Source organism: Lampetra planeri, chromosome 4 (genome assembly GCF_965212315.1).
Source record: "Lampetra planeri chromosome 4, kcLamPlan1.2.h2, whole genome shotgun sequence".
NCBI lineage: Eukaryota > Metazoa > Chordata > Hyperoartia > Petromyzontiformes > Petromyzontidae > Lampetra > Lampetra planeri.
In genome coordinates this window covers 14601121-14624731 of record NC_136110.1, presented here as the reverse complement: position 1 = coordinate 14624731, position 23611 = coordinate 14601121, and the positions used below count along the sequence as shown (strand labels likewise).

The 23611-nt window shown below is 46.6% G+C and overlaps 1 protein-coding gene across 6 annotated transcripts in view; it reads right to left on the bottom strand.

The window, feature by feature from the left end:
- LOC144717737 (transforming acidic coiled-coil-containing protein 3-like) overlaps nt 1-23611 on the bottom strand; it is a 69721-nt gene that overhangs the window by 3838 nt on the left and 42272 nt on the right. For all 6 annotated transcript variants that reach the window (XM_078593338.1, XM_078593340.1, XM_078593341.1 and 3 more), the window contains 11 exons: nt 17549-17603; nt 16832-17033; nt 15845-15900; nt 14105-14205; nt 13411-13537; nt 12180-12269; nt 5349-5498; nt 4901-4977; nt 4026-4069; nt 2433-2593; nt 1048-1154 (listed from right to left, as the gene is read on the bottom strand). In XM_078593338.1, coding sequence (XP_078449464.1) covers nt 1048-1154; nt 2433-2593; nt 4026-4069; nt 4901-4977; nt 5349-5498; nt 12180-12269; nt 13411-13537; nt 14105-14205; nt 15845-15900; nt 16832-17033; nt 17549-17603 — 1170 coding nt within the window. The remainder of the gene's footprint in view (nt 1-1047; nt 1155-2432; nt 2594-4025; nt 4070-4900; nt 4978-5348; nt 5499-12179; nt 12270-13410; nt 13538-14104; nt 14206-15844; nt 15901-16831; nt 17034-17548; nt 17604-23611) is intronic.

Sequence of the window (23611 nt, the reverse complement as noted above, 5' to 3'; positions counted from 1 at the left end):
ACACACAGACCCACACATCGACTCTTACACACACATCGACGCACACATGGACTTTATTATAATTGTAATATTTAGTAACTACATTTTTTAATATTCGTTTTCTACACACACACACATTTTTATTTTAATATTTATTAACGTAATTTTTTAATATTAGTTTTCTATCTACGTGAGTTTAGCGAAAGAAGCAAGAAAATAGTACTTACTTAACAGTGCTGTGGTGAGGCCTAGTCCCGTGCAGAGCCCCTGGCCTCGTCTAGATTACCCAGCTGGCCGAGGTGATACCTTGGTAGGCTGGGCCGCCACCCCTCCCCAACCATCCCCCTGCCCGCTCTACAGTAACAGTACGTAAGCTCTATAATATTAGTATCTACCGACCCTATAATAGTAATTGCGTACATTGGGGTGGGGGGGAGAAGAGGACATCACACTTTGAAGAATGTACCTCAATTGTGTGTTTTTGTTGCATTTTAAACGCGAATGAGAATCCCCCCCATCACTCAACGCGTGTGCGTCGCTAGGGGCGCGCATGCGCAGACGCGTGCTTTGGCGCGCTGGGACGTACAAAGTAATAATTCACTAAGAAAAAAAAAGAGCACTAAATTGCTAATTAGGCACCACGTATAGTGTGCGGTGCGGGCTCCCGGTGAGGGAGCGAGAGAGAGTGTCACCCAGCCAGGGTTACGTTGGGGCATGATAGTAAGTTTTTTTTAAACGTGGACCCCACCGTTCGCGAGCCAAATCCTTCGCAAGTTTCGTCCACACACAGACAGACAAAAAATTACGTTTATAAAAAAGATAACATACACACATGTCCATATACCAACATACACGCATATATACCTGTATATTAAAACACGTAGTATATACCTAAAAAAACCCGTATCTACTATATAATACACACTATCACTCAAATGACGATCAATAAACATCCACGGTATTAATTTTTTCCTCGTCTCCATCGAACATCCATTGCTTCCCGGCCCACCGTCATCTGGTGAGGAAATGTAAATTTACGAGAGACACGTTGTGCGAGAAATCACCCACTTGTCCAGTTTCTCCTCTGCATGGGCTTTGAGGGCTTGGTAGCGCTGGTCTTCCTTTTTCACGCGCGTCAGGGCATCCTGCGCACACTTCTTCAGTACCTCCTCATTCTAGCAAACGACACCAGGCACACACAGACACCATATGGGAAGTCACGGTATAGCAATGAAACATTATACGGTAAGTCCTCGCTTAACGCTTTTTTGCAGCAAGGCGGTTCTTTTATTAGGGAACACTTTTCGCACAACGCCGAACAAGCATCGTTGTCATGCGGTTTCTGAGCGGTGGACGACATACTACTTTCTCGAGCTGCGCGGCTGAGCGGAATGATACAGCATGCGGAATGATACAATACACAGCGTCGTACCCTTATCTCAGTCCTGTCCCGCCATGAGATGACTGCGGGCTGATTTACAGTGCACATGCGATCGGTACAGTAATTCCTCGCTTAACGTGGCACTTTCAGGAACGCATCTACCGTGCTAAACGATGGATTCATGTACATGATCTACGAAACCAGGCACTATTCTATTCTTGCATACGGCAATATGTCCAGGAGCTCAATATGCCAATGTCGAGGTCTGATGCTGGCCATGACGAGAGGGCTTCAGTAGAGTTTTTGTCGTTTTGCTGTTCCACCTCTGTTGAAGGAGGGCAGGCGACAATCATTTACTGTATGTTCCATAGTTTGGGTTGAATGGTCACTATGGTGGCTCGTGTCTTTAATTATACATTTAAGAAGAGATGTGTGTTTGATGGATACGCCAGCAATGTAGATGAGGAATGTCAAAGCCAGGAGGAACTAGGCACTGCGGTGTACTTTGTGGTTTCAAAAACGGTCGCTTATTTTGTTTCAAACAAGCCGCTGTCCGTGTTTACCTTTGGTGCGGTGAGGACCGGGATCGCATTCGCGCCGCAACAGGTTACTCGCTAAACAATAGACTGAGTCACAAAAGTGTCCTACAAAATCTCCGACATGAAACGACACAACTAACGACAAGCTGTTCACTTGTGGACAGGCACCACAGTCCCTTGATGACACGATATATCCGCCATCTAGCGACAAGGCAGGAGCTTTTACAACATGAGTGATGTCTCCAGCCCCAATCCCTTACTGGAGGAGACTCCGCAAAAACGGGTCTAAAGATTCAGCGAAATGCTCCTGAATAACATGTAAATGATCACTAGCAAATGGGTAGACAAATGCTTAATTGCAGTTGTGGATTTGTTGCGTTTCTGCTGCAAAACACAACGCACGACCACGTGTGCAGCATCCGTGAGTGACACCCTGAGTAACGTGGACACGTGTTCCATGCGCGAGCCAAGGGCAGGAATAAACCACACATGTTTAGTTGAGCGTTTTAACACGCGGATTATAAAGCCTTTACCTTCTGATAACCCTCCAACACCTCCTTCATCTTCTCGTATCGGCGGAAGAGTTCTGAAAAGGACTTCTCCATGGAGCTGGAGTCGGCCAAATACTGTTCCTTCTCAGCCATCTCCTGCTGAATTTTCCTCTCCATCATGGCCTTTTCCATCTGGCTTTCCTCTACGCAGCAGCCACAAACGGATATGGGATTGCTTTGATAGTTTTAAAATAGTTATGACATTGATCAAACGTAATTAGTCGTATATTCAAGCTGCAGAACAGCTTGGTAACTTGGCTATTATCGTTACAAATTTTCCCCATCTCTGATGTCCAGTGACTTGGGGCATAGTGGACACATCAGTGCAGTAAGTAAATGTACTGCACTAATATACCCATCCTCCTCATTGGCTGCACATGAAGGGGAACACTGTGATAGTAACCCCATTGTAATCCACACACAGCCACCACTGTACATTGTCACACACAAACAAGTCCTACAACAGTAGTTTCAAGGGGAATTCCTTCTCATCACTATGGCTTGGAATTCACCGCCCTCCTTGCAATACTCCTAACAGTTGCAACCCCCTCTTGTGGGGCTACATAGACCATTTAGCAACAGATTAAAGACTGCATTGGTTCAGCTGCAGAAACCAAGTTGCAAGAGTGGGAAGGAACCCTAGTGAATGTGCACAGGAGACGGTGGGGCTGACTAACGAGGGCAACAACACTGGATTGCAGTGGGTGCTGTCTTCTCACAGAGCTCGTAAAGTGACAAGAAAGACGTGTCAACCACACACAGAGAGCAGTGGCCAGCACCACTTAAACCACTCTCTCTATTAAAAATAGTGGCCCAATAAAAGTAGTTTCATGATTATTAAAATAGTTTAATAATTATGAAACAATTTTTATTTTACGAGGTCAGCCCCACTTAGCTACATAACTCCTTTTCAGAAGCGACCTGGCCACAAATGAGAGCTCAACGAAGTGGCTTCACACGTGTACATTTATAGCAGCTAAATACTCCAAATGCATGTTTCTAAATGTGGAGGTAAAAACCAGTTGACCAGAGAAAAATCCACGTGACCATGGGGAGAGACATGCAAACGCCAAATATCAGGGTCAGGATCAAACCCACGACCTCCTGTGTACCAGGCGAGGTAGTTCACATCTCGTCACCGCGAGATGCGTGTCAGAAAATAACAAGTTAATTACTCAAACTTATTATTACGTCACCATTGCATCTACGACCCGTCTCCTAGCGATCGAGAGCTTAGTTTACGGGAGACGGCTGTCACATTGTGGGCGCGTCGCCCCGTCTCGATACGCAAACTCCTGCAATAAAATTGCGCACCTCACAGTTGAAGGTCATTGTTCCAAGCGGACTGCGACCCTCGTGATCCGTAGATCAAACATCTCTCGAGACACTGGTATGGCAGCTCAAGCAGTTTACGCGAACGCTGTCGCAGGAGGTCACACGGTTGGCACAACGGTCCTTCGCTGACTATGCACGATGCATGAAATTACCCAAAAGAACCTATAGGACTGGGCAGTTATGTTTGGGGTCTGTGACCAGGTTTAGGAGATCACTAGGTGAGGTGCAGAAATAGCTTACCAATCATTTGGGCAATGGTCTTCTCGTATTCTGCCACAATTTTCCTGCACAAAAAACAAGTTGATTACAAATAATAAAAGAACACGACGTTTCGGTCGCAACACAAGCGTCCGTCATCAGGTGAGAAAGAATGATCTGCCGTTGTGGCTTTATATAGGCACGGGAGGGGGGGGGGGGAAGGGGGGGGGTTTGTAGAGTCGTGGCTGCAGGAGTTCACGGGGGGGGGAGGGTTTGTGGCGTGCAGGGACGGGTGGTCGCCCTTGCAAAAGAGGCAGTGCCGTTATTTTCCGCTGCACACGCATATGTGGTGTCACGCGTTGAACCAATGTCACACCACCATCTCATCATTGTTCGTACAGCAGAAGCTCTGTTGTCCGGCATTCATGGGGAATGGAGGGTGCCGGTTAATCAAATATTTCCAGTTATCTGAGAGTTATACTTATAGTTCACCAAATTTTCCAAGTACATTCAACTTTTTGAGAAGGAAGATAAGCCTACATTTTAACTATGATATAAAAAAACTATATTTTATTTTACAGAGGTGCTCACCAGTCAGTTGTAGCGCATTCTACCTTGATTGCAGAGAAGCAGTGGGGCCGTTTAAGAGTACAGGAGACAACACTGTATGTACAGACTGTAGCTAGCGCCACCACTCGGCAGCGTTATGAGACTTCCGTAAACGATAGATCTATGAGAAGAGCACGGCAAGATGCCGGATGGCTTTCGGAATGTTTCCGGATATGTGAAGAAAGATTAGTATTGCCGTCTATGACAGATGCCGGTTAATAGAGCATTCTGGGTGGTAAAATACCGGATGGCAGAGCTTTTGCTGGACTATTACACGGGCTTTGCTGACACATTAATTTACACCCCACCTCATTTCTGTGACCTCCCGTTTGTCGTCATCGCACGTCCTCTTCCATTCTGCGATCTCACAGTTTTTCGTCAAAATCTGCATTGAGGAAAGTCCAGCTGTAAGTAAGTGTGCTCGAGATGTATACAGGGGAGATGGAGTGTTAAGAGCTGTAGTGGGAAGGAATCTTACGGGGAGTCTAGCCATGGCAAGGATGAAAACAAATTATCTTGTGGTCTTCCATGAGAAGTAATGGACTGTGACATTCCTTTAAAAAAAGTATTATAAGGGATGAACTGTGGTATGAGTTTAGTAGAAATATATTTCATGTAAAGTGCATAATCTAATGAACGATAATAAAACGTGACCGGATGACAACCAATGAACAGACAATGCGTGCACGATCAATAAAGGCAGGGTTCTGGTCTAGTGTGCACCGTGTCACCCAGCGGCGTCCTGAGGGTGCTCACCTCTTCGCGGGCCCGCTGCAAAGCGCCGTCCAGGTCCGTCTGCGTGTACCGCAGCAGGCTCACGATGGCATTCTGATCGAGCATGCCCACCGGTGGGGTGTACACCGGGCCCTTGTGGGCAGGGACTTCAGGGACTGGCGGAATGTCCACCTGCAACCAGAACGGGGGCAGCGTATGACCTCAAGTTTCGCGTCTACAAATACGACGAAAACGGCCGTGGCTGACGCCGAGTTTGATGCCCTTTGGAAGCAAGTGACAAACACGCAAGCGAAGACAACACGCAGGAAAACGTTTTGCAAACTCTCACAGAGCGACACTTGTACCACTCATCATACCAATAAGCACACAGAGTGTTAGTGTCAGTTCAGTTGCACGTGAATTTTCAAACAGCGAAAACCAGTGCTGCACTGCATGGAGGGCGGCCGCCACACAAATCGGGTAGCAAAAAGACATCTTCATCTTTCACATGCATTGTGCAGATATGTTAAAGTGTCAATAAAGTAACGTCTCAATCTCGACTGAATATCATGAAGTGCACACAAAAACGTAAATGTCCATTCCGGAAACATCATATTGCAGCAAGACATGCGTGTTCTTCTGTAAATGCGTTAATTAGCTGCTAGGCCAGCCTTTAAAAAGGAAGCCTACAATCATCACCCAACACTCCGAGGGACCCCCCCCCCAGTACAGCGACGCGTGGCCAGATACTTGTCTACCAGACTAAAACCCGACACCTGAAATTGTACGAAATTCGTCCCGTTCCAGACGAGCAGTGACCTTCAAACTTTACCAGGTAACAGCTGCCATTTGCACAAATTAACAGAGCCGAATGGAAGCCGCATTTAAAGGACACGTGGAATGTTGAGATGGGTCCAACAATTTTCACGTAATCTTTTGCAAATAAATTGTCTGTTTAGAGTTTTTTTTCAGGATGGCACATGATTCTTTAGAAGCTGTGGGCACTACCCGAGTCAATGACTCGTCAAAGCCAAGTAAACATGGAACATTAATGTTGCTATGTTACAATGAGACAAAGATCTGATAACATCATCTTTTATTCCTCCTTTAATCATCTTTTCCGAACACCGTGTTTTGAAAGTTATAGTCTCCAATAATGTGCAAGATTAACCTCATGAGAAGTAAATACAACATTCACATCAGTGCCAGTGCTGAGAGCATGAATAAAACGTGTTCTTTCACAAGGAAATCCTGTAATTATACTTATTGTTGCATGTAAAAAAGTGCCAATATCGTGTATACCACACATTCATTGTGATAATGCCATGCCCTCCTACAAATTCCTCCCAATCAACTCCACCTTTTCCTTAACTGCCTGGCAGCTGAATATATTGGAGTCAATTAATTGATCGACCTTTGCCCATCGCATATATACTGCCGCACATTTTCACCAGGAGATAACGGATCCTGCACGTGTCTTGTATAAAGTGAGCGAGTGAATTACGAGTGCCACTTACAATGCCATCGGAGTTATTTCAAATCAAGCAGGGATTCACGTCCGAGTTAAAACACTCGTTATTTCGACTATTAAAGTCAGACTGCCTGCAGGCACAATCTGCGGCTGGCAAACTGTACCTGCCACTCTAGGGGGATGTTTGGGGAGAGGGTCCGTTGATGGCTGTCTAAATGAAAGGCCTCCAGCTGCACCGCAGCCAGCTGTAACTTCTCCTGCACTCCCCAGTCCACCCAATCAATAGCAGCAGCGGAGCGGACCAAGCCATCGACAGAGTGGGATGGGGCACGAGAGCAGGGCAACAGAGTATAAGCCAAAAGCGCAGAACGGAAGAGCAAAGAGGCAGGAAGGGAGAAAGGATCATGGACTGAAAATCGGAATCAAGCATCAGGGCCCAAAAGCACACGAAGAGCGAACGTAATAGTTGGGCAAGTGAGCTACTCAGCATCTCTTTGCCGAGTAGCTCACTTTTTGCTTTGAGAAGAACATTTATCATGTGACAAATGCAAAACCGAACATAAAAAACAGAACAGTGACCTCTACCAATAAATAAGGTTCCAATGCTGTTGTACATTCACATGATGCAGAAGAGAAACACTTCAACCCCATCCCTGGATGTTAAAAAACACATTCAAGATAATTGGTGAAAGATGGAAACAATACAAAGTGCCATGTTAGGTCGTTGTGACTCAATGGGAGTCCTTAAAGACATTCACAAAGGCAAACATCACTGCTATTTGCAGTTGGGAGAAGTTGAAAAAAAATTAACACGAGTGACTCAATAACACATCTGCCAGTGGTGGGCTTTATAGACCACAACACGTTTCCCAGTCAAAGAACCCTCAAATGATCACCGCTGTTGTATACTAACCCCTTCTTCCAAAATTGATATTTTTATATATTATCTTTTTACTTGTTTTTATAATGAATGAAAACACACCAAAGCGCAGCAAACTGCAAAACACCAGGTGTTGTTAAGTAATGAACTGGAGGAGGGCTAGGATGGCAGAATTTGCAACCTTGCTTCAAGGAAAGATAAGGCCTGATGAACGGGCACATGTCACCCGTGCAGGCGGCAGAGACAGTGGGAGAATCAGCCAGACATAGTTAAGGCAAAAAGCCCAACCATCCTGCATGGTTTTAAAGTAACGTCAAAATTCGAAATTCAACAACAGAGTAGGCTAAATTATCGATCCTCGCGCTCGCTCAAATTGGAGACCAGGCTGCGAGCTACATCAATGAACCATTGCCCATTTGCTAATCCAATACTGAATGTTAATATTACTGAAGTCAAAACAAATTCTATGACCTCAGCACATGGGCGAATAATAGGGCAGTGTCAACTCAAAGGCAATGGAAGGGAACAGAGGCGCCTTTGTCTAAATCACAACCACAGAAAGCCAGGAATCATCACTGATTGTGTGTTTAGGGATTCCGAGCTAGTTGGAACACGTGCACACAGGGAGGAGGTAGAAATACGCCTTGTCCTCCTGCAGCTGAGGGAGCAAAGATAAACCCAAAAAGGCCAAGGAAGTGGGTCAGCTCAAGGCTGTGTGCACAGGGGAGGGAGCTGATTAAGAATAACACTCCCAGAGCAGAAGGTTGGATGGCCACAGTGAGCTCTCAAGGATGCAGACTCAGCTGAACAACAAGGCTGCGGGGGTCACCAGAAGTTCGCGTTCGCCTAGTTAAGACAAAAAGCTCAATTATTCTGTATTGCTATTAAAGTAACGTTAAAGTCGGAATTTAACAACAGGGTAGGCTACAACTCGACCCGAAGCATATGCGGGATGAATCACCACCAGGTCGAATATAAAATACATAATAAAAGAGCGATGTTAAACCCAGGGTCGGAGAGAAAGGGAGATCCCGGCCGTCTTTGTATCCCCGCAGCGCGGGATAGGAGTGTGTATACGCTCGGGGAAACACCTCCACTTGAGTCAAGCACCACGATGGGAAACGACAGACCTTAGGTTACATACCGAATCATAACTGTGAAATGGTAAGGGACAAATGTTAAAACTTTTTAACCATTTCTTTGTGCGTCGGTGAGGGTCGGAGGGAGTGTTGCCCCTCCCTCCAGGTCGTGCAACACGGCCAAAGACGCCTATGAGACGATTTGTAACGTCTGTGTTTTGGTTCATGAAGAAGGCCAGACAAGAGATAATATCGCACCCAGACAGAGAGACGACTTCGAGGCAATTTGTAACATCTGATTGTTTGCTCGTGGATTTTATGGAGGGAGTATGACAACGGAATATACCGTGGGTGATGCACACAAGGACATACGGACGTACGGACACACACATGGACACACCTACCTACGGACAGATCCTGACACAGCAAAAATCGAAAGAAACCCCGCCTTGTGGGCAGGATCCAAAAGGGATTTTTCGGCATAAAAGAAAGGACCCTGAGCATTGGAAACCAGCTCGACCGGGAGGGTCGACTCAGGAGCGAGCTGCGACCAGCGGGTCGGCTCGACTCTTCAGCTCGTCTGGGACTCAGCCGAGTTCGATCGGCTCACCGGAGCCGGCTCTCGGGGCTCGACTCAAGCGGCTCCCCATCTCCTCTGCAGGCGGGCAAGACCCGCTTGACAGCTCAACTCGGCCTGCGTGGGTCAACCTCTGCCGAGTCGGAGGTCTCTGCTGCCGCCGGAGTGGTGAGGGTCGCGGTTTGGCGACGAGGCTCCGTGCTCACCCTGGTCGACGACCCAACACTGCACGCTGCGAGCGAGCTGTGGGCGCCACCTACCGACCGGGTTCCGAACTGCGACAGCGTATCAACGGGCATCCGAACCAGTTCACCACGGTGACAGGGGAGCGACTGATACGTATGACGCGCACCGCCCCCTCACCACACGACCACCAGGCGTCTGTTTGACATAAAGAACCGACTCCGAACACTGACTATTCAAGACAACTCTTACCACTCAAACACACTCGAACCCATAAGCCATCCGTGGCTGTGAAGGCATCACGACGAGACCGAGTGATGGCCATCCGTCGTTTATAAGTGTATTCGTAATTTTTATCTTTAATATTTAGTGGGCTGTACTCTTAATCGCATAAATTCCCAACAGATCCATCAATACGAATTGATTCTTGGCACCTCCTTCCGCCGAGCCACGCTCACGTGGGGAGTGGTGGCCCACCAGATCCTTATCAGGTGATCTGGTCCCCAATTAGTAAACTTGGTATAAGATAACGATCTTCGGGAAAGGAGCACCGTCGCAGGCCCTTACTCCGAGCCATTCTGTTGTCAGATAACCTGCCGATGTATCTGTTGAGATTGGTGCCTTTAAGAATAATAACTGTTTTTGATTGTGTTTTTTTTTATCGCCGTATAATCTTTCAAGTATCTTTCAGTCATAATCGCCGCACGTACTCGCATCCTCTACAGAATATTCAACTGTCCCGTGACCCAAGGTGCTAACAACGTGATAAGGGTTGCGTATGATCAATAAGGAGTGCGGTACTGCGTGAACAATATTGAGTATAATCATTCATTAACGTTAAGGTTTTTCTTAGCATAGTATTTGCATATTTTAACGACTCTCTCTCTCACTAACAACCATCGCGTTATGCGGGATCCATGTGCCGTTGTCAAAGTGAAATCAGACAATCGTTGATGATACTGTATTGATGCCGTGTTGACGTTCCGGGATTGAGAGTTCGCATACTATATCATAGTTGAGGTTGAATTAGTAATAAATTGATTAATACAGAAGTGGTTGTGTGATTCTTTCCTAAAATCTATGCATAAGATCTGCTTCTGCGTTGAGATCTGAACTTGGTGACCTTAATAAACACACTAATACATACTCAGTAAATGTTAAAGCGATAACGGGGTGAACCGGGGACCTAAAATATAACCACGAATACCCACTCTGGGAATGTTAAAGCGAGAATGAGAGGAACCTAGACAACGATGCCGAGTAAATCTAAGTTAATCTTGCATACTTACACCACACCTGCATAACTGCATACGATTAATTGCCTTATTCCGATCGATAACCCACCCTCGTCACCGAGGCGGGGTCTGGTTATCATAATGACTTGCATTATCATAATTACACCCACTCGCATAATTACTACGATTACCTCTCGAATTGGCATAATTAAATGTGCATAATTACATAAATTAACATATTTCCGGATAATTACACATTTGACCAAATTTCATTTGATTATTATTATTTTCACTGAATATTCATAACCCACATATACAACATAATAATTTCACCCACGCACGCATACAACATAACAAATTTTGATAACCAACATATACAACACCGCCTTGCTTGCTGAAGAAATGTACAGCTGAGACACACGGGAGGCGATCCCTAAACAGAGGGCCGTCCCCATCAAGGCTGGCCCTCTAGTTCCAGGATTTATGGAAACCATGCTCCCCGGGGCACGGCGAGGCATGTAGTCCTATACAGAGCAGAACATCTCGCCACAGTTGCAACATGTTAACTACCTCGTTTGGTATGTAGGAGGTCGTGGCTATGATCCCAACCCTGATGCCTGTATGTTTGAAGTTTGCACGTCTCTCTCTCTTTTTTATCTGGGTCCTCCGGTTTTTCCCTCCAAATTTAAAAACATGCACTTGAGTATTTGGTTGCTATACATTTATATGTGATAAGCCACTTCGTTGAGCTATCATTTGTAGGCAGGTCGCTTCTGAAAAAGAGCTGCATAGCTCAGTGTGGGCCTTACCTGTTAAAATCAAAATATAGCTTAGTTTTAGATAACAGGAGTGAGAGGGTATCATACCTGTCAACCCATATGGTTTACTCGTATTCGTGTACAGGGAAATGGAGTTTTCAGGTCCATATTGCATACAGTCGTTTCAATACGGGCAACATTTGTTATCTATTTATTTGTGTTTCTCCCTTGTGATGGGACTTTATAGGATGAGTGTTGAGATTTATAAGGGCACGGGGTGACCAATAAGGTCTGAATCGGCATGTAATAAAGTAGGGACTAATAAGGGGTTGACAGGTTTTGGGTATGCAAAATCTCTCCATCGAGTCGAGAAGAAGAAAGAACCGACCGATTCAAGAGTTATGCCTCGCTGAGAAACTGACATCTCCAACGAAACACTTGAACAGTTTCATGCACAAGCATTGCTGGTTCTGATCCATCTGTTTTCAGCTGAACAGGATATGGTCTTTTTCAGCGCAAGTGTTGAGAATATCACTGATGTGTGTTTGCTATGACAGTCATTTGCTCTGGTGAACATTTTAATTAAAATGTCACATGCTAAATCAGAAGATATTATTTAGTTGGCAGGAGGCGGTGATGGTCCTGTGTGTGTCACCGTGGTTTCACCGTTTGCTTGTACAGGAATCATACCTGAAGCCTCAGTGCAAAGGCGGCTGGGTTTTTCTCTGCGATTTCTGGAAGCAACTCCTCCGTAGTTGCACTTTCCCAGGTAGATATGTTCTGCACGCACACGTACACAAAAAACATGATCACTTTTTTGATAGACATAAAAATAGACCATTGCGTTAAAAACGTTAAAGTATTCAGACCGATGTTGCGAGAGAAGCGAGCGTGCGAGGGAAGCGAGCGTGCGAGGGAAGCGAGCGTGCGAGGGAAGCGAGCGTGCGAGAGAAGCGAGCGTGCGAGCGTGCGAGGGAAGCGAGCGTGCGAGGGAAGCGAGCGTGCGAGGGAAGCGTGCGTGCGAGGGAAGCGAGCGTGCGAGGGAAGCGAGCGAGCGAGGGAAGCGAGCGAGCGAGGGAAGCGAGCGAGCGAGGGAAGCGAGCGTGCGAGGGAAGCGAGCGTGCGAGGGAAGCGTGCGTGCGAGGGAAGCGAGCGTGCGAGGGAAGCGAGCGAGCGAGGGAAGCGAGCGAGCGAGGGAAGCGAGCGTGCGAGGGAAGCGAGCGTGCGAGGGAAGCGAGCGAGCGAGGGAAGCGAGCGAGAGACGCGAGCGTGCGAGGGAAGCGAGCGAGCGAGGGAAGCGAGCGAGCGAGGGAAGCGAGCGAGAGACGCGAGCGTGCGAGGGAAGCGAGCGTGCGAGGGAAGCGAGCGTGCGAGGGAAGCGAGCGTGCGAGGGAAGCGAGCGTGCGAGGGAAGCGAGCGTGCGAGGGAAGCGAGCGTGCGAGGGAAGCGAGCGTGCGAGGGAAGCGAGCGAGCGAGGGAAGCGAGCGTGCGAGGGAAGCGAGCGAGCGAGGGAAGCGAGCGAGCGAGGGAAGCGAGCGTGCGAGAGAAGCGAGCGTGCGAGAGAAGCGAGCGTGCGAGGGAAACGAGCGTGCGAGGGAAGCGAGCGTGCGAGGGAAACGAGCGTGCGAGAGAAGCAAGCAAGCGAGGGAAGCGAGCGTGCGAGGGAAGCGAGCGTGCGAGGGAAACGAGCGTGCGAGGGAAGCGAGCGTGCGAGGGAAGCGAGCGTGCGAGGGAAGCGAGCGTGCGAGGGAAGCGAGCGTGCGAGGGAAGCGAGCGTGCGAGGGAAGCGAGCGTGCGAGGGAAGCGAGCGTGCGAGGGAAGCGAGCGTGCGAGGGAAGCGAGCGTGCGAGGGAAGCGAGCGAGCGAGGGAAGCGAGCGTGCGAGGGAAGCGAGCGTGCGAGAGAAGCGAGCGTGGCCCCACCACCAGCGTGTCCGTCTTGAGCGGGGAGACGGCGAGGAGCTCCGCCACGCCCTTGCGCTTGGCCAGCTCGGCCTCCAGGGCGGCCGCCACCCCCCCCGCGTGCTGGGCCAGCGCCGCCGACGGTTCCCTGCGAACGCGGCCAACGGGAACCCCAACACGCCGGTGAGGAGCGGGCGGCGGGGGGAAGCCACCACGACCGCACTGCGAGCTCAGAAAGCAACGTGACGAGGACATTGTGTGGGATGGTGGGGAACGGGGAGAACGACGCCGGCGGGACCTCCTCCCTCCCGTGCGGAACGTTATTCTGGGTGCGAGAACCTGTGGCGCTCCATCACACGCGGGACTTCAGGCACCAGAGAACACACGCGGGGACTTCACAGCGCTAAAATAAAATCTCTCCGTGGTTTTGCTAGACGATGACATTTTTTAATTTGCTAATCTCATTATCATCATTTTCTTGGGGATCTGCATGTAACACGGAAAACAGTAGATCTTGTGGGCCTTACATTGTTGTAATTAGAAGATACCAGGACAAATAGGTGTTCCAATGTATATTGGGAAGATACATAGGAAAAACACACATGGTTATATGAATAGAAAAATATGTTCTTCAAACACAATTATTCAAACTGCAATCACGTGCACTTGGCTGCACGCACAGCACAACACCACAGCGCGTTTGACAAAGACTCACAAAGCTTCCGGTCGCTGGCAGATGCTCTTCACTGGGCTGTCTCGGAGCAAGGGATCGAACTTCAGGTAGAGAGATTGCTTCCTTAGAGCAGATTCCTGAAACTGAAACAATGTAAACAAAACACTGCTCAGTTATGCGTGCAGTGACATGTGAGAGCAATGTATCGATATTAATTGATGATTCAGCAAATTCTAAAATGGAGATAAACCAAGCATGGTAGAATTCAAAGGTATCAAAAAAAAGTTTCAGTGTGCTGTGAGGAGTGCACATACAAGATCAGCAGCAGTGACAAACACGAGATGCTTACGTAATGGCATATACAGGGTGTTTAAAAAAGATAGACCCGATTTGAAATCGCTGTATCTCTGTAACCACGAACCATTTATGAATGAAACTCTTACCACTTGAAAGGGCGGGGCACAGTTTCAAATGATGACCGCTAGATGCCTCTCCCAGCGCACAAACAGCCTCTAGCCTCAGTCATTCGCAAGACACGTGCCTCAACGTTGGATAGGTCACACGGGACCCCAAGACTTGGCGCTACACTCTTGGCCCCCAAGATCCCCAGACATCATTACACCCTGCGACTTTTTCTTGTGGGGATACGTCAAAGACCGTGTTTTTGTGCCACCATTAGCGACTGATCTGGATGACCTCAAAAACAGAATCACGGCAGCGGTGACTTCAGTGGAAGAAGACACTTTGAGAGGCGTTTGGGACGAATTAAACTATCGTCTCAATGTTGTCCGTACAGCAGGTGGAGGGCACATAGAGCATTTATAAAATGGTTATTAAAATTTGATAACTCATTAAACCGTTTGTAACTTTTTGTGTAATTGTAACATGTTGCCATCGTGAAATATACTGCTTTGAAATTGGGTCCATCTTTTTGAAACACCCTGCATACATGCAAAACAAAGGTCAATGAGAGTTCAATTTCCTGCTTAGCATCTGAGAACATGCACTCCTTGTTTAAATGTTTCCCTTTCAAGTAAGAGATGTGTTGTCTCGGTGGGCTCTCACTGAGCTTGAAGGAAATCCATTACATCCAATGAGCCACGGAGAGGAATATTATGAAAAATAACAATAGGTTTTACTCTGTCTGGCAATACCTTTTGCAAGGAATCAAGTCTGCATTGACCGCATGTAGTTGTGGGAAAACATGCAAAAAATATGCTCTAATAATAAAAACATTGTGTTTTAAATTGATTGGCCTACACCAGACAGCCTTCTTTATGGCCCTGTCTCACCAATGTCAGACCAGAGAATGCCAAACGGCAGACAGCACAAAGACAATCCAAGTATCAGCATTCATGAAGAGGTAAAACCATTCTTATTTCTTATACTTTGATACTGGCAAAACATGTCCCAGAGGAAACTGGCGCTATCATTGGCCACAAGGCTGCTCGCGGGGTGCGACCAACACGCCGCGAAGCAAGGCGGGCGGAACAACGGCCCTCCCAGAGGCCACGGCAAAGCCGAGGGCATCGCTGGCTCGGGGAACCAAGCGCCGCTCTGGCTGCCTCACGACGTTTCGACAGACACACAAATTGAGTGGCCAGCGCAGGGTATCTGAAGGCACCGGTGTAAACTAAAAACAACGGGCTGTGCTTTTATCATCACAAGAACTATACCATTCACCGCTAATGAATGCCAAGTGGATTAAGAAAATACAAATATATAAATCGCCAGCAAACATTTTACAGCTACAATGTAGTGGTCAGTGACTTTCAAACTTACAGATGATGTGGATCCAAAATTTTCAAGATAGTCTATAGGCTGGTCAAACCCTGGAACTGAAAAAACACATTTACATAAAAAAAATCAATCGAATGCATTTATACATATTGCAGAAAGATAAGGCAAGAAAGTCAATGTTAGGAGGGCACGAAAGAGCTCATTGGCACAATCATAGCAATCATAAATCAAAGACAAATGTTGGTTTATGAGATGAAGCTTGAAACTTGTGGACTTTAGAGAAAAATGCACAATGCTTAGACTTGTATTATGAATTCCATTTGATTTCTTAAGATCAAGTGTGAGAGTGCTGGCATTCATCCTTGTCGTTGAAGCATTGAAGCATGACAATAATACCATTACCGTGGGAATCTATTTCAGAAAGCACCGCTCGCATATTGAGCTTTTGACGTATGTGTGCATCGACAGATGGGTGTCTCAATCCAGCATACAGCTTTCTTGCTCCGACATAATACGAGCAAGTTAATATTCTACCCCAGGAGACGAGGGATAATGTTACTTACAGCATGTTAATATTACCATCCACGGTTAAGACAAATACGTTGCTTCTAACACAAATAATTGTATTGCTTTGATGAGCTTGTTGGGGGTGCGTTCTCATCCCATGCTAAAGTGAAACAGGGCTATACAACATAAAAAAACACTACCAGGTAAAGCCCACTGAGCTATGGAGCTCTTTTAAAGAAGCGACTTGGCTATCACAAATGATCACTCAACGAAGTGGCTTATCACGTGGAATTTTATGGCAGCCAAAGTCTAAACGCCCGTTTCTAAATGTGGAGGAAAAAACCGGAAGATACGGAGAAAAATCCACTCGACCACGAGGAGAGAGAGAGAGACATGCAAATTCAAAATATACAGCAGGCATTAGGGTTGGGGTCAAACCCAGGAGCTGCTGTATACCGGGTGAGGTAGTTAATACCTCACCACCGCGGCAACCATAAAGCTGTTCACGTCCGAGAGGCTCACCTTCTGCAGCCGACCGGAACTCGTCATCACCGATCAACGCCTCGAGGTCTGCGGCCTCGGAGAATGCCGGCTCCGGGAGAGGCTGCGAGCCCTGCGCCATCTTGTGACTGGCCGCAGCCGCCGAGGAGGCCAGCTTCTCCTCGTCGGTGGCACGGCCCGACGCGTGGATGTCCACCGGAACGTCGTCCAGGGGAAGGTCATCCTGTGGAAACATGGCACAGTTATACCCGTAAGGGTATCAATGAATGACCATGCAAGCGGCACGAAGCATCACGCACAATTATTATAGTTGATTATTATTATTGCCACGCTATTTCACCCAGGAAAGCCTTACCGAGTCTCAAGACTCGTTTTCAGGAGGGTCCTGCCAAGATTTCGGAGTAGGGGGGCGATGTTGCTGCTCTGTGTGATCCCAATGGAGTAATTTTTCAGCATTGGGATGTTTGGCCAATGCCAGTTACACTGTATGTTTTCTTTTTGCTATGGGAGGAAACCAGAGAACCCGGAGGAAACCCACGCAGAGCAGGGGGAGAGAGAACACAGAATCTGGAAAAAAGGTCCACGAGTCATGAATCGAACCCAGGGGCTGCTCTTGCTGCGAGGCACAAGCGTTACCACTGTGCCACCCTGCCGCCAAATTAACTGGAGCCGAGAAAAGATGACCCCAAGTACAACATGGCGCAGGCAGTGATGTAATATAAGGGGGGTAGTGCTTACTTGAGGAATTTCTTCAGGAGAGTTTTTTGGAGATTTCTTCACCTTAAAGGTACCCCTGAAAGTGTAATAATATTCAGAATTAATGACGAATTCAACGTAGTTTTCAATGCACGTCTTAAAATTGTCTACAACCCACGCAAATAATGTTCCAGCCTGAAGCATGGCGTTGACTGTGCAGCCCCACGTTAAACACAGACTAGGCCTGTACAGACTGCTGCGATAAAGTGCATCGTGAACTATTACGAACGAGCTGTGTGGCACACATGGTGCAGTCAGTTCACTCGTGAAAAGCACCATTCGCCGCTTATCCCATGATCTACAACATTACTCATCAAGAGAGCTTCCGACTATAACACGAAAACATCAGTATGTTGCCAGCGATCGACGGCAACTGGGTGGCTGCAATGCTGCTTTTCTCGTATCTCCTATTCCTAAGATTATTTTACATTAAAACGTCTCTTGGCTGTCCTTTTCAGCAAATGAAGCCCATTACTGCAGCAAATCGGACCAATGTAAACAAGCACTTGTATCTGTTAATGTAAACAAGTTACATAACTTACATCCCAGGTTTAAATCGGCCCAATTTGTCCTGTTCAGATGAAATAGAATGCTGCCTGTTCTCAGAGAGTGAGGTGGCAGCTGATACCATGAACGCGGATCATGTACAAACCCCTTTTAACATAGAGACGCCTGCAACGAGCGTCAAGAATTTCCCAGAAGAGTGATCAATGTTTGGGCAATTTTGGAAATGACGAAGTTTTGGCTGTAGGGCATCACTGAATAAGATAGAAAAATATGGGCATAATGCTCAGGAATATATGGACTGCCATTTCATGAGTATCAACGAGCCAAGACAGAAATACTGACCTCTGCACAATCCATCAACCCCACCTGAATAGTTAATTACAGAAATGAGCCACCGTGGCCACCTTTAAATAGAAAGGGCAGCAGCAGCAGCCAGTACTGCCGCTGCTTGAAAGCACCAATGAAGGTGGTTACGTGCTCTGTGCACGGTGCTGCTAAGCGAGGGTGCACCAACTCAGGTGATGTGGCTGACACAGTGTGACCGTGTGTCAATGACACACAGGGCTTATAAACACAACACATATCGGAAGGGGGGAAATTATAATCCTCTTCCTACAGTTAAGTAAAAAAATCTGAATTCATCCCGATTGTGTTGTCGATATTATCTCATGAGGCATTATCGATTCGGGTCTCTTGCAGAGCAGTGCAACCCTTGATGTAAGCGACAGGCCCATGGAAGAAGATATCACAGAGCTACCTATTAGAGCCCTTCAAGTGACCTCCGGTCTACACGGTAGGAAGCAGCATCTTCCCAACCGCCATGTAATAAGAGGGTTAATGTTTGTTTTATGACAGTCTAACATGTTATTATTAATTCTTAAGAGCTCAAATTTGCCCGCAATGAAGTGCACAATGACATGTTTTTTTGGTGCAGCACCGATGACCAGGCTGAGGCAACCAACCGACGACACACTGAGATTCAAGGCACCCAGCCACCTCCCTCGTTACATTTAACCATAAGAAGGAAATGAAGAAATAACAGTAAAAAATATCAGATGTGTGTTTTGTAACGTATGAGTAAGCTACACAATGACTTTGGGATAGTCAGGTCAAAGTTTGCATCAGATTACACAGCACCAGGAAGATCAAGCCCAATGTAACCATCTGGGTATATTTGAGCCCACATTAGAATGACATTGGACTGTGGGTGGAGGGTTAGGGTAGGGAAGCAGCACCCACGTCCATCTAGAGCTGGGAACCCCGTGGGAGTATCGGCTTCATTTGGGAGGAGACGTGGTCACAGACCACGCACACCGCCACTGTCCCCACCACGTACGAGGGTCGCTCACAAAGTAATGCCCAATGAAAATGTGTTATCTCAGCCAAAATGTAGAGGCAAAGTGAAACTTATCCACACAATTGGCGATGGTATTGGCTACATGCGCATTACTTTTCCATATAATCCCCTTCCACCGTCAATGGCTTTACGCCATCGAGAAAAGGCGGCGTGTATTAATTGCCAGCGAAAGTCCTGTCCCGCCTCTCAAAGCCACTTCATCACCTCACTAACAACCTCGTCGTCTGTAAATGTGTACTCGTTTTACCCAGCAGCGCCCCAGTGCTTCTTGTTGTGAACGTTGCCCCACTGACTCGTTCTCTGCAGTCTAAAACTCAATTCCAGCCCTTTGTTTGCGATGCACATCGCTGCTCGATGGAATTTTGACGACTAATTGGCGAGGGGCTATTGGTAGGGACATTTTGAAACTGTGAAAAGTGTGAAAGTTAAATCTTACAGCTCACTGAAAGTTTGATCATTTTCCAGTGGGAATATATTTTTTATGTGTGGCATTACTTTCTGGGCGATCCTCATATTAACGTCAGCTCAATTTTTATTATTTTAAAAAGACAGCATGGCCATGAGCAGGGTGGGCTAGGAAGCACTGATTTATGGTGGCAAAACAATTGTAGCATCATGGATGTTACCAAATGCACGAATATATTTGATAGCGACACTTATGCAGCTTCACCAGAGAGAAAACCCACGTGTGCGAGGGGGCAACGAAGCGCACGTGTAGCGAAACAAACACAGTACTTACAACATAGAACACAAATACTTCAAGCCCTCTAATGTGCCGCTGCATTAATACAAAAAAGAAAGACAAGAGTTTAGACAAGACAGAGGACATTAAGTCAATCACAGGAATTGGAATGTCGAGGTTTGAACTTTCAGAGCAAATCACACAGGTGCATGCTATACTTTAACTTAATCAAAATGTAAGGTAGCATTCACTAATTTATCACTTATTTGCCGTACGTTTAAGAACAAGCAGGCATTGGAACCCTCGGTGCATTGCGTACCTGAGGCTGTTACGAGCACTAAATCGCGTGTTTTTGTATCACGTGCAGTCACAGCTGGTGCATCTGCCAGTCATCTCAGTCAACTCATGGCACCTGAGTCTGCCCCGTGACCTCCGGTCAGCGAGTTCAACACTTCACGTGGCCTCTAAGTGCACCTGGCCTGGCACAGGCGCCGTGGTGACATCACTGCCACTTAGTGGCGAATGGCGGCTGCAGTTGTTGTTGTTGTTGCAGTCAATGCCCACGAGCCAAGTGCGGTCCCTAACGCAAGAGGAAGCGCCACAGCGGCGATGACCTCAGTAGAGTGGGGTGGTGGCGGCTTTCTCCACGGAGCACGTCAACGTGCGCACATGCGCGCTTAACACGTGAACAACAACGTGGAGCGAGCACCCTCTGCAGCTTTCACCTTCTTACTAAAAACGACCACAATGAGTTACTGGGGCTGAGTTTCAGGTTTCGCGATGTTGATCGGGTTAAGGTTAATAAGGGCGCCATAGTGGCGAGATGTTAATGACCTCACCTGGTATACAGGAGATTGTGGGTTCGAGCCTAACCCTGACGCCTGCTGTATTTGAAGTTTGCATGTTCTCCCTGTGGTCGCGTGGATTATTATCCGGGTCCTCCGGGTTTTCCCTCCATATTTAGAATCAACGTGCTTTTAGAGTATCTGGCTGCTATAAATTTCCACGTGATAAGCCACTTTCCTGAGTTGTCATTTGTGGCCAGGTCATTTCTGAAAAAAAGCTAAAGAGCTCATTGGGCCTTACCGGGTAAATAAAAGTAATTAATAGTTTTTTTAAAGTAAAAAAAGTCGTATATTGCTATCCTCTTACTTTTTTTTCAAAAAGAGCTCTTTTCATAAAGGTTGCACAGCTCTCCGTTGATGGCCACAGGACAGGAGAGGGAAATTATACAGGGAAACACATTCCTGCTGAAAGGCGTTGTGATTGTGGGATGTCATGGTGAAGAGACATTTGTTTTTGCACTTTGGACGCATTGGCTGAGGCAATAATTTAGTAAACCGGTATTGTAGTCAATGACATCGGTCTATGAAAGTTTGATCTTGTGAGTCAATTCCAATGTACATCCGCAAAAGGATCAATATCGGTTGACCACAAATGAAAAAAAAAAACGTCAACGCATAACACACATTTACTAAATACAGCCTTCTACGACCTCAAAATAAACAAAATTCCTAACACTGTGATGATACGAATGACTGCACGTCATCGCATACTGCCAAGATAATCAAGTCCAAAATAATGTATTCTTAATAAACGCTCACAATACATGCACGTAGGGATGGAGAAAAAATAGATATAATTATTTAGTTTTTTGGAACCCTCCCCTCAAAATCCCTCACATTCCCCATCTCAGTACCAAACTTCCCAAATCTGCAATGCCCTAGCTGAGGTCTTCACGGTCAACAACCATCAACCGAACACACAAACCTCCCTCTGAGTGCAAGCGATCCATTGTAACTCCTGCATGTACATTTCTTTTTTTTTATTTTACCAGCTAAGGTACCACTGAGCTATCAGCTTTTTCAGAAGCGACCTGGCCACAAATTATAGCTCAAGGAAGTGGCTTATCGCGTGGAATTTGGTTGCACCCAATTACTATAAACGCATGTTTCTAAATATGGCGGGAAAAACTGGAGATCCCAGAGAAAAATCCACGTGACCAAATTTCAAATATACAGCAGGCGTCAGGGTCAGGATCAAACCCACTACCTCCTGCATACCAGGCGAAGTAGTTAACATCTCCTAGTCACCGTGGCACCCTGTTCTGCTGCCCCTCCCACATCTCCTGTTCCAGTGAATGGACTCCAACAACGTGGATGGCATTGAACAAAGAGGGGAACCAAAATGACAACTCTGCCCAAACAACGGTGCCTCTCCTAACCACACACAAGCTTGGGTTGCACCATAAAAGTTGAAAACTCCTTTGACACCGCACTAATGATATCACTGGAGGGGGGGGGACCAAAGTGAGATTGAGGCAGGGTGTGCAGTGTGGCAAGTTTATGCAATGGCCCACCTGGTAATCAGTTTGTAAAGCTGAAATGTAACTGTCTTATTTTACTCCCAGTTCATGGACGTTCCTGATTTATTGGTGTGTTTACATTTTTTGCCAGATTAGTGATTTAAGAATTGTTACAGTGTGACATAATTCCTATTCATATTCTTTGGGTCTTTCGGTAAAGTCATGTAGATAGGTTCAAAGAAAATAACAAAACAAATTTAAACTACGACATAATTCCTGTGTATGATGTAGTGAGAATAATTCCCAGAAAAAAACATGTCTTGAAATCATCTAGTCCACGAGTTCTTAAATTGTTTGGCCTATGAGCAACTTAAGAGCCACATCAAAATCTCAATAGCAGTAACATTCCAGTGATTAATCATTGACTGGAAAACATAATTGTGGGCAAGACATTGGACAGCCCGACACTCGGCAGGGGGATGTGGTATTTAAATTGCACCACAAGCAGCACTGGGGAACAGATAGAGTCCCTCAACAACCCCCAAGCTCCCCCCTCTCCCTCCCTCTGCATCCCCCCCCCCTCAGCTACCCCCTCCCTCTGCACCCCCCCACCCCAGCTACCCTCTCCCTCTTCCCCTAGCCAATCCACTTACCTGAACATTGTACATGTTTCACTATTAGTACTATTGTAATATATATTTAAATAGGAACATATGTCTTGACTTGTCATTCTGATATTTAAGTAGTATTAAACATTTAATTACACATCATTTGTAGCCAGATCGCTTCTGACAAGAGCTATATAGCTCAGTGGGCCTTCCCTGGTGAAATAAAAAGTTTGGTTTTAGTTTAAAAGATTTACATTATTTTATATTGATAATTGTACTGTTATATAACGTGGCATGCTTGGTGCTAGCTTTCGACAATATAAATCATCAGATAGAAAATGCATTCGCTTTTGAAAAAACCGTACCCATTACAGACATGTAGATTAAGGGATTGAATTAAAAATAACAAATGATATATAAGTGAGATCTCAAATTCCATTTCAGGCATGGTTAACGTAGCCTGGCCACCTGTGCAAGGTCAGTAACGCAAAGCCCCCTGGGGGAAGCTGCACCACTGGGGCAGGCTGCACTACTGGGAGGGCTGCACCACTGAGTGAGTGAAGTTGCACCACTGGGTGTGACTGCA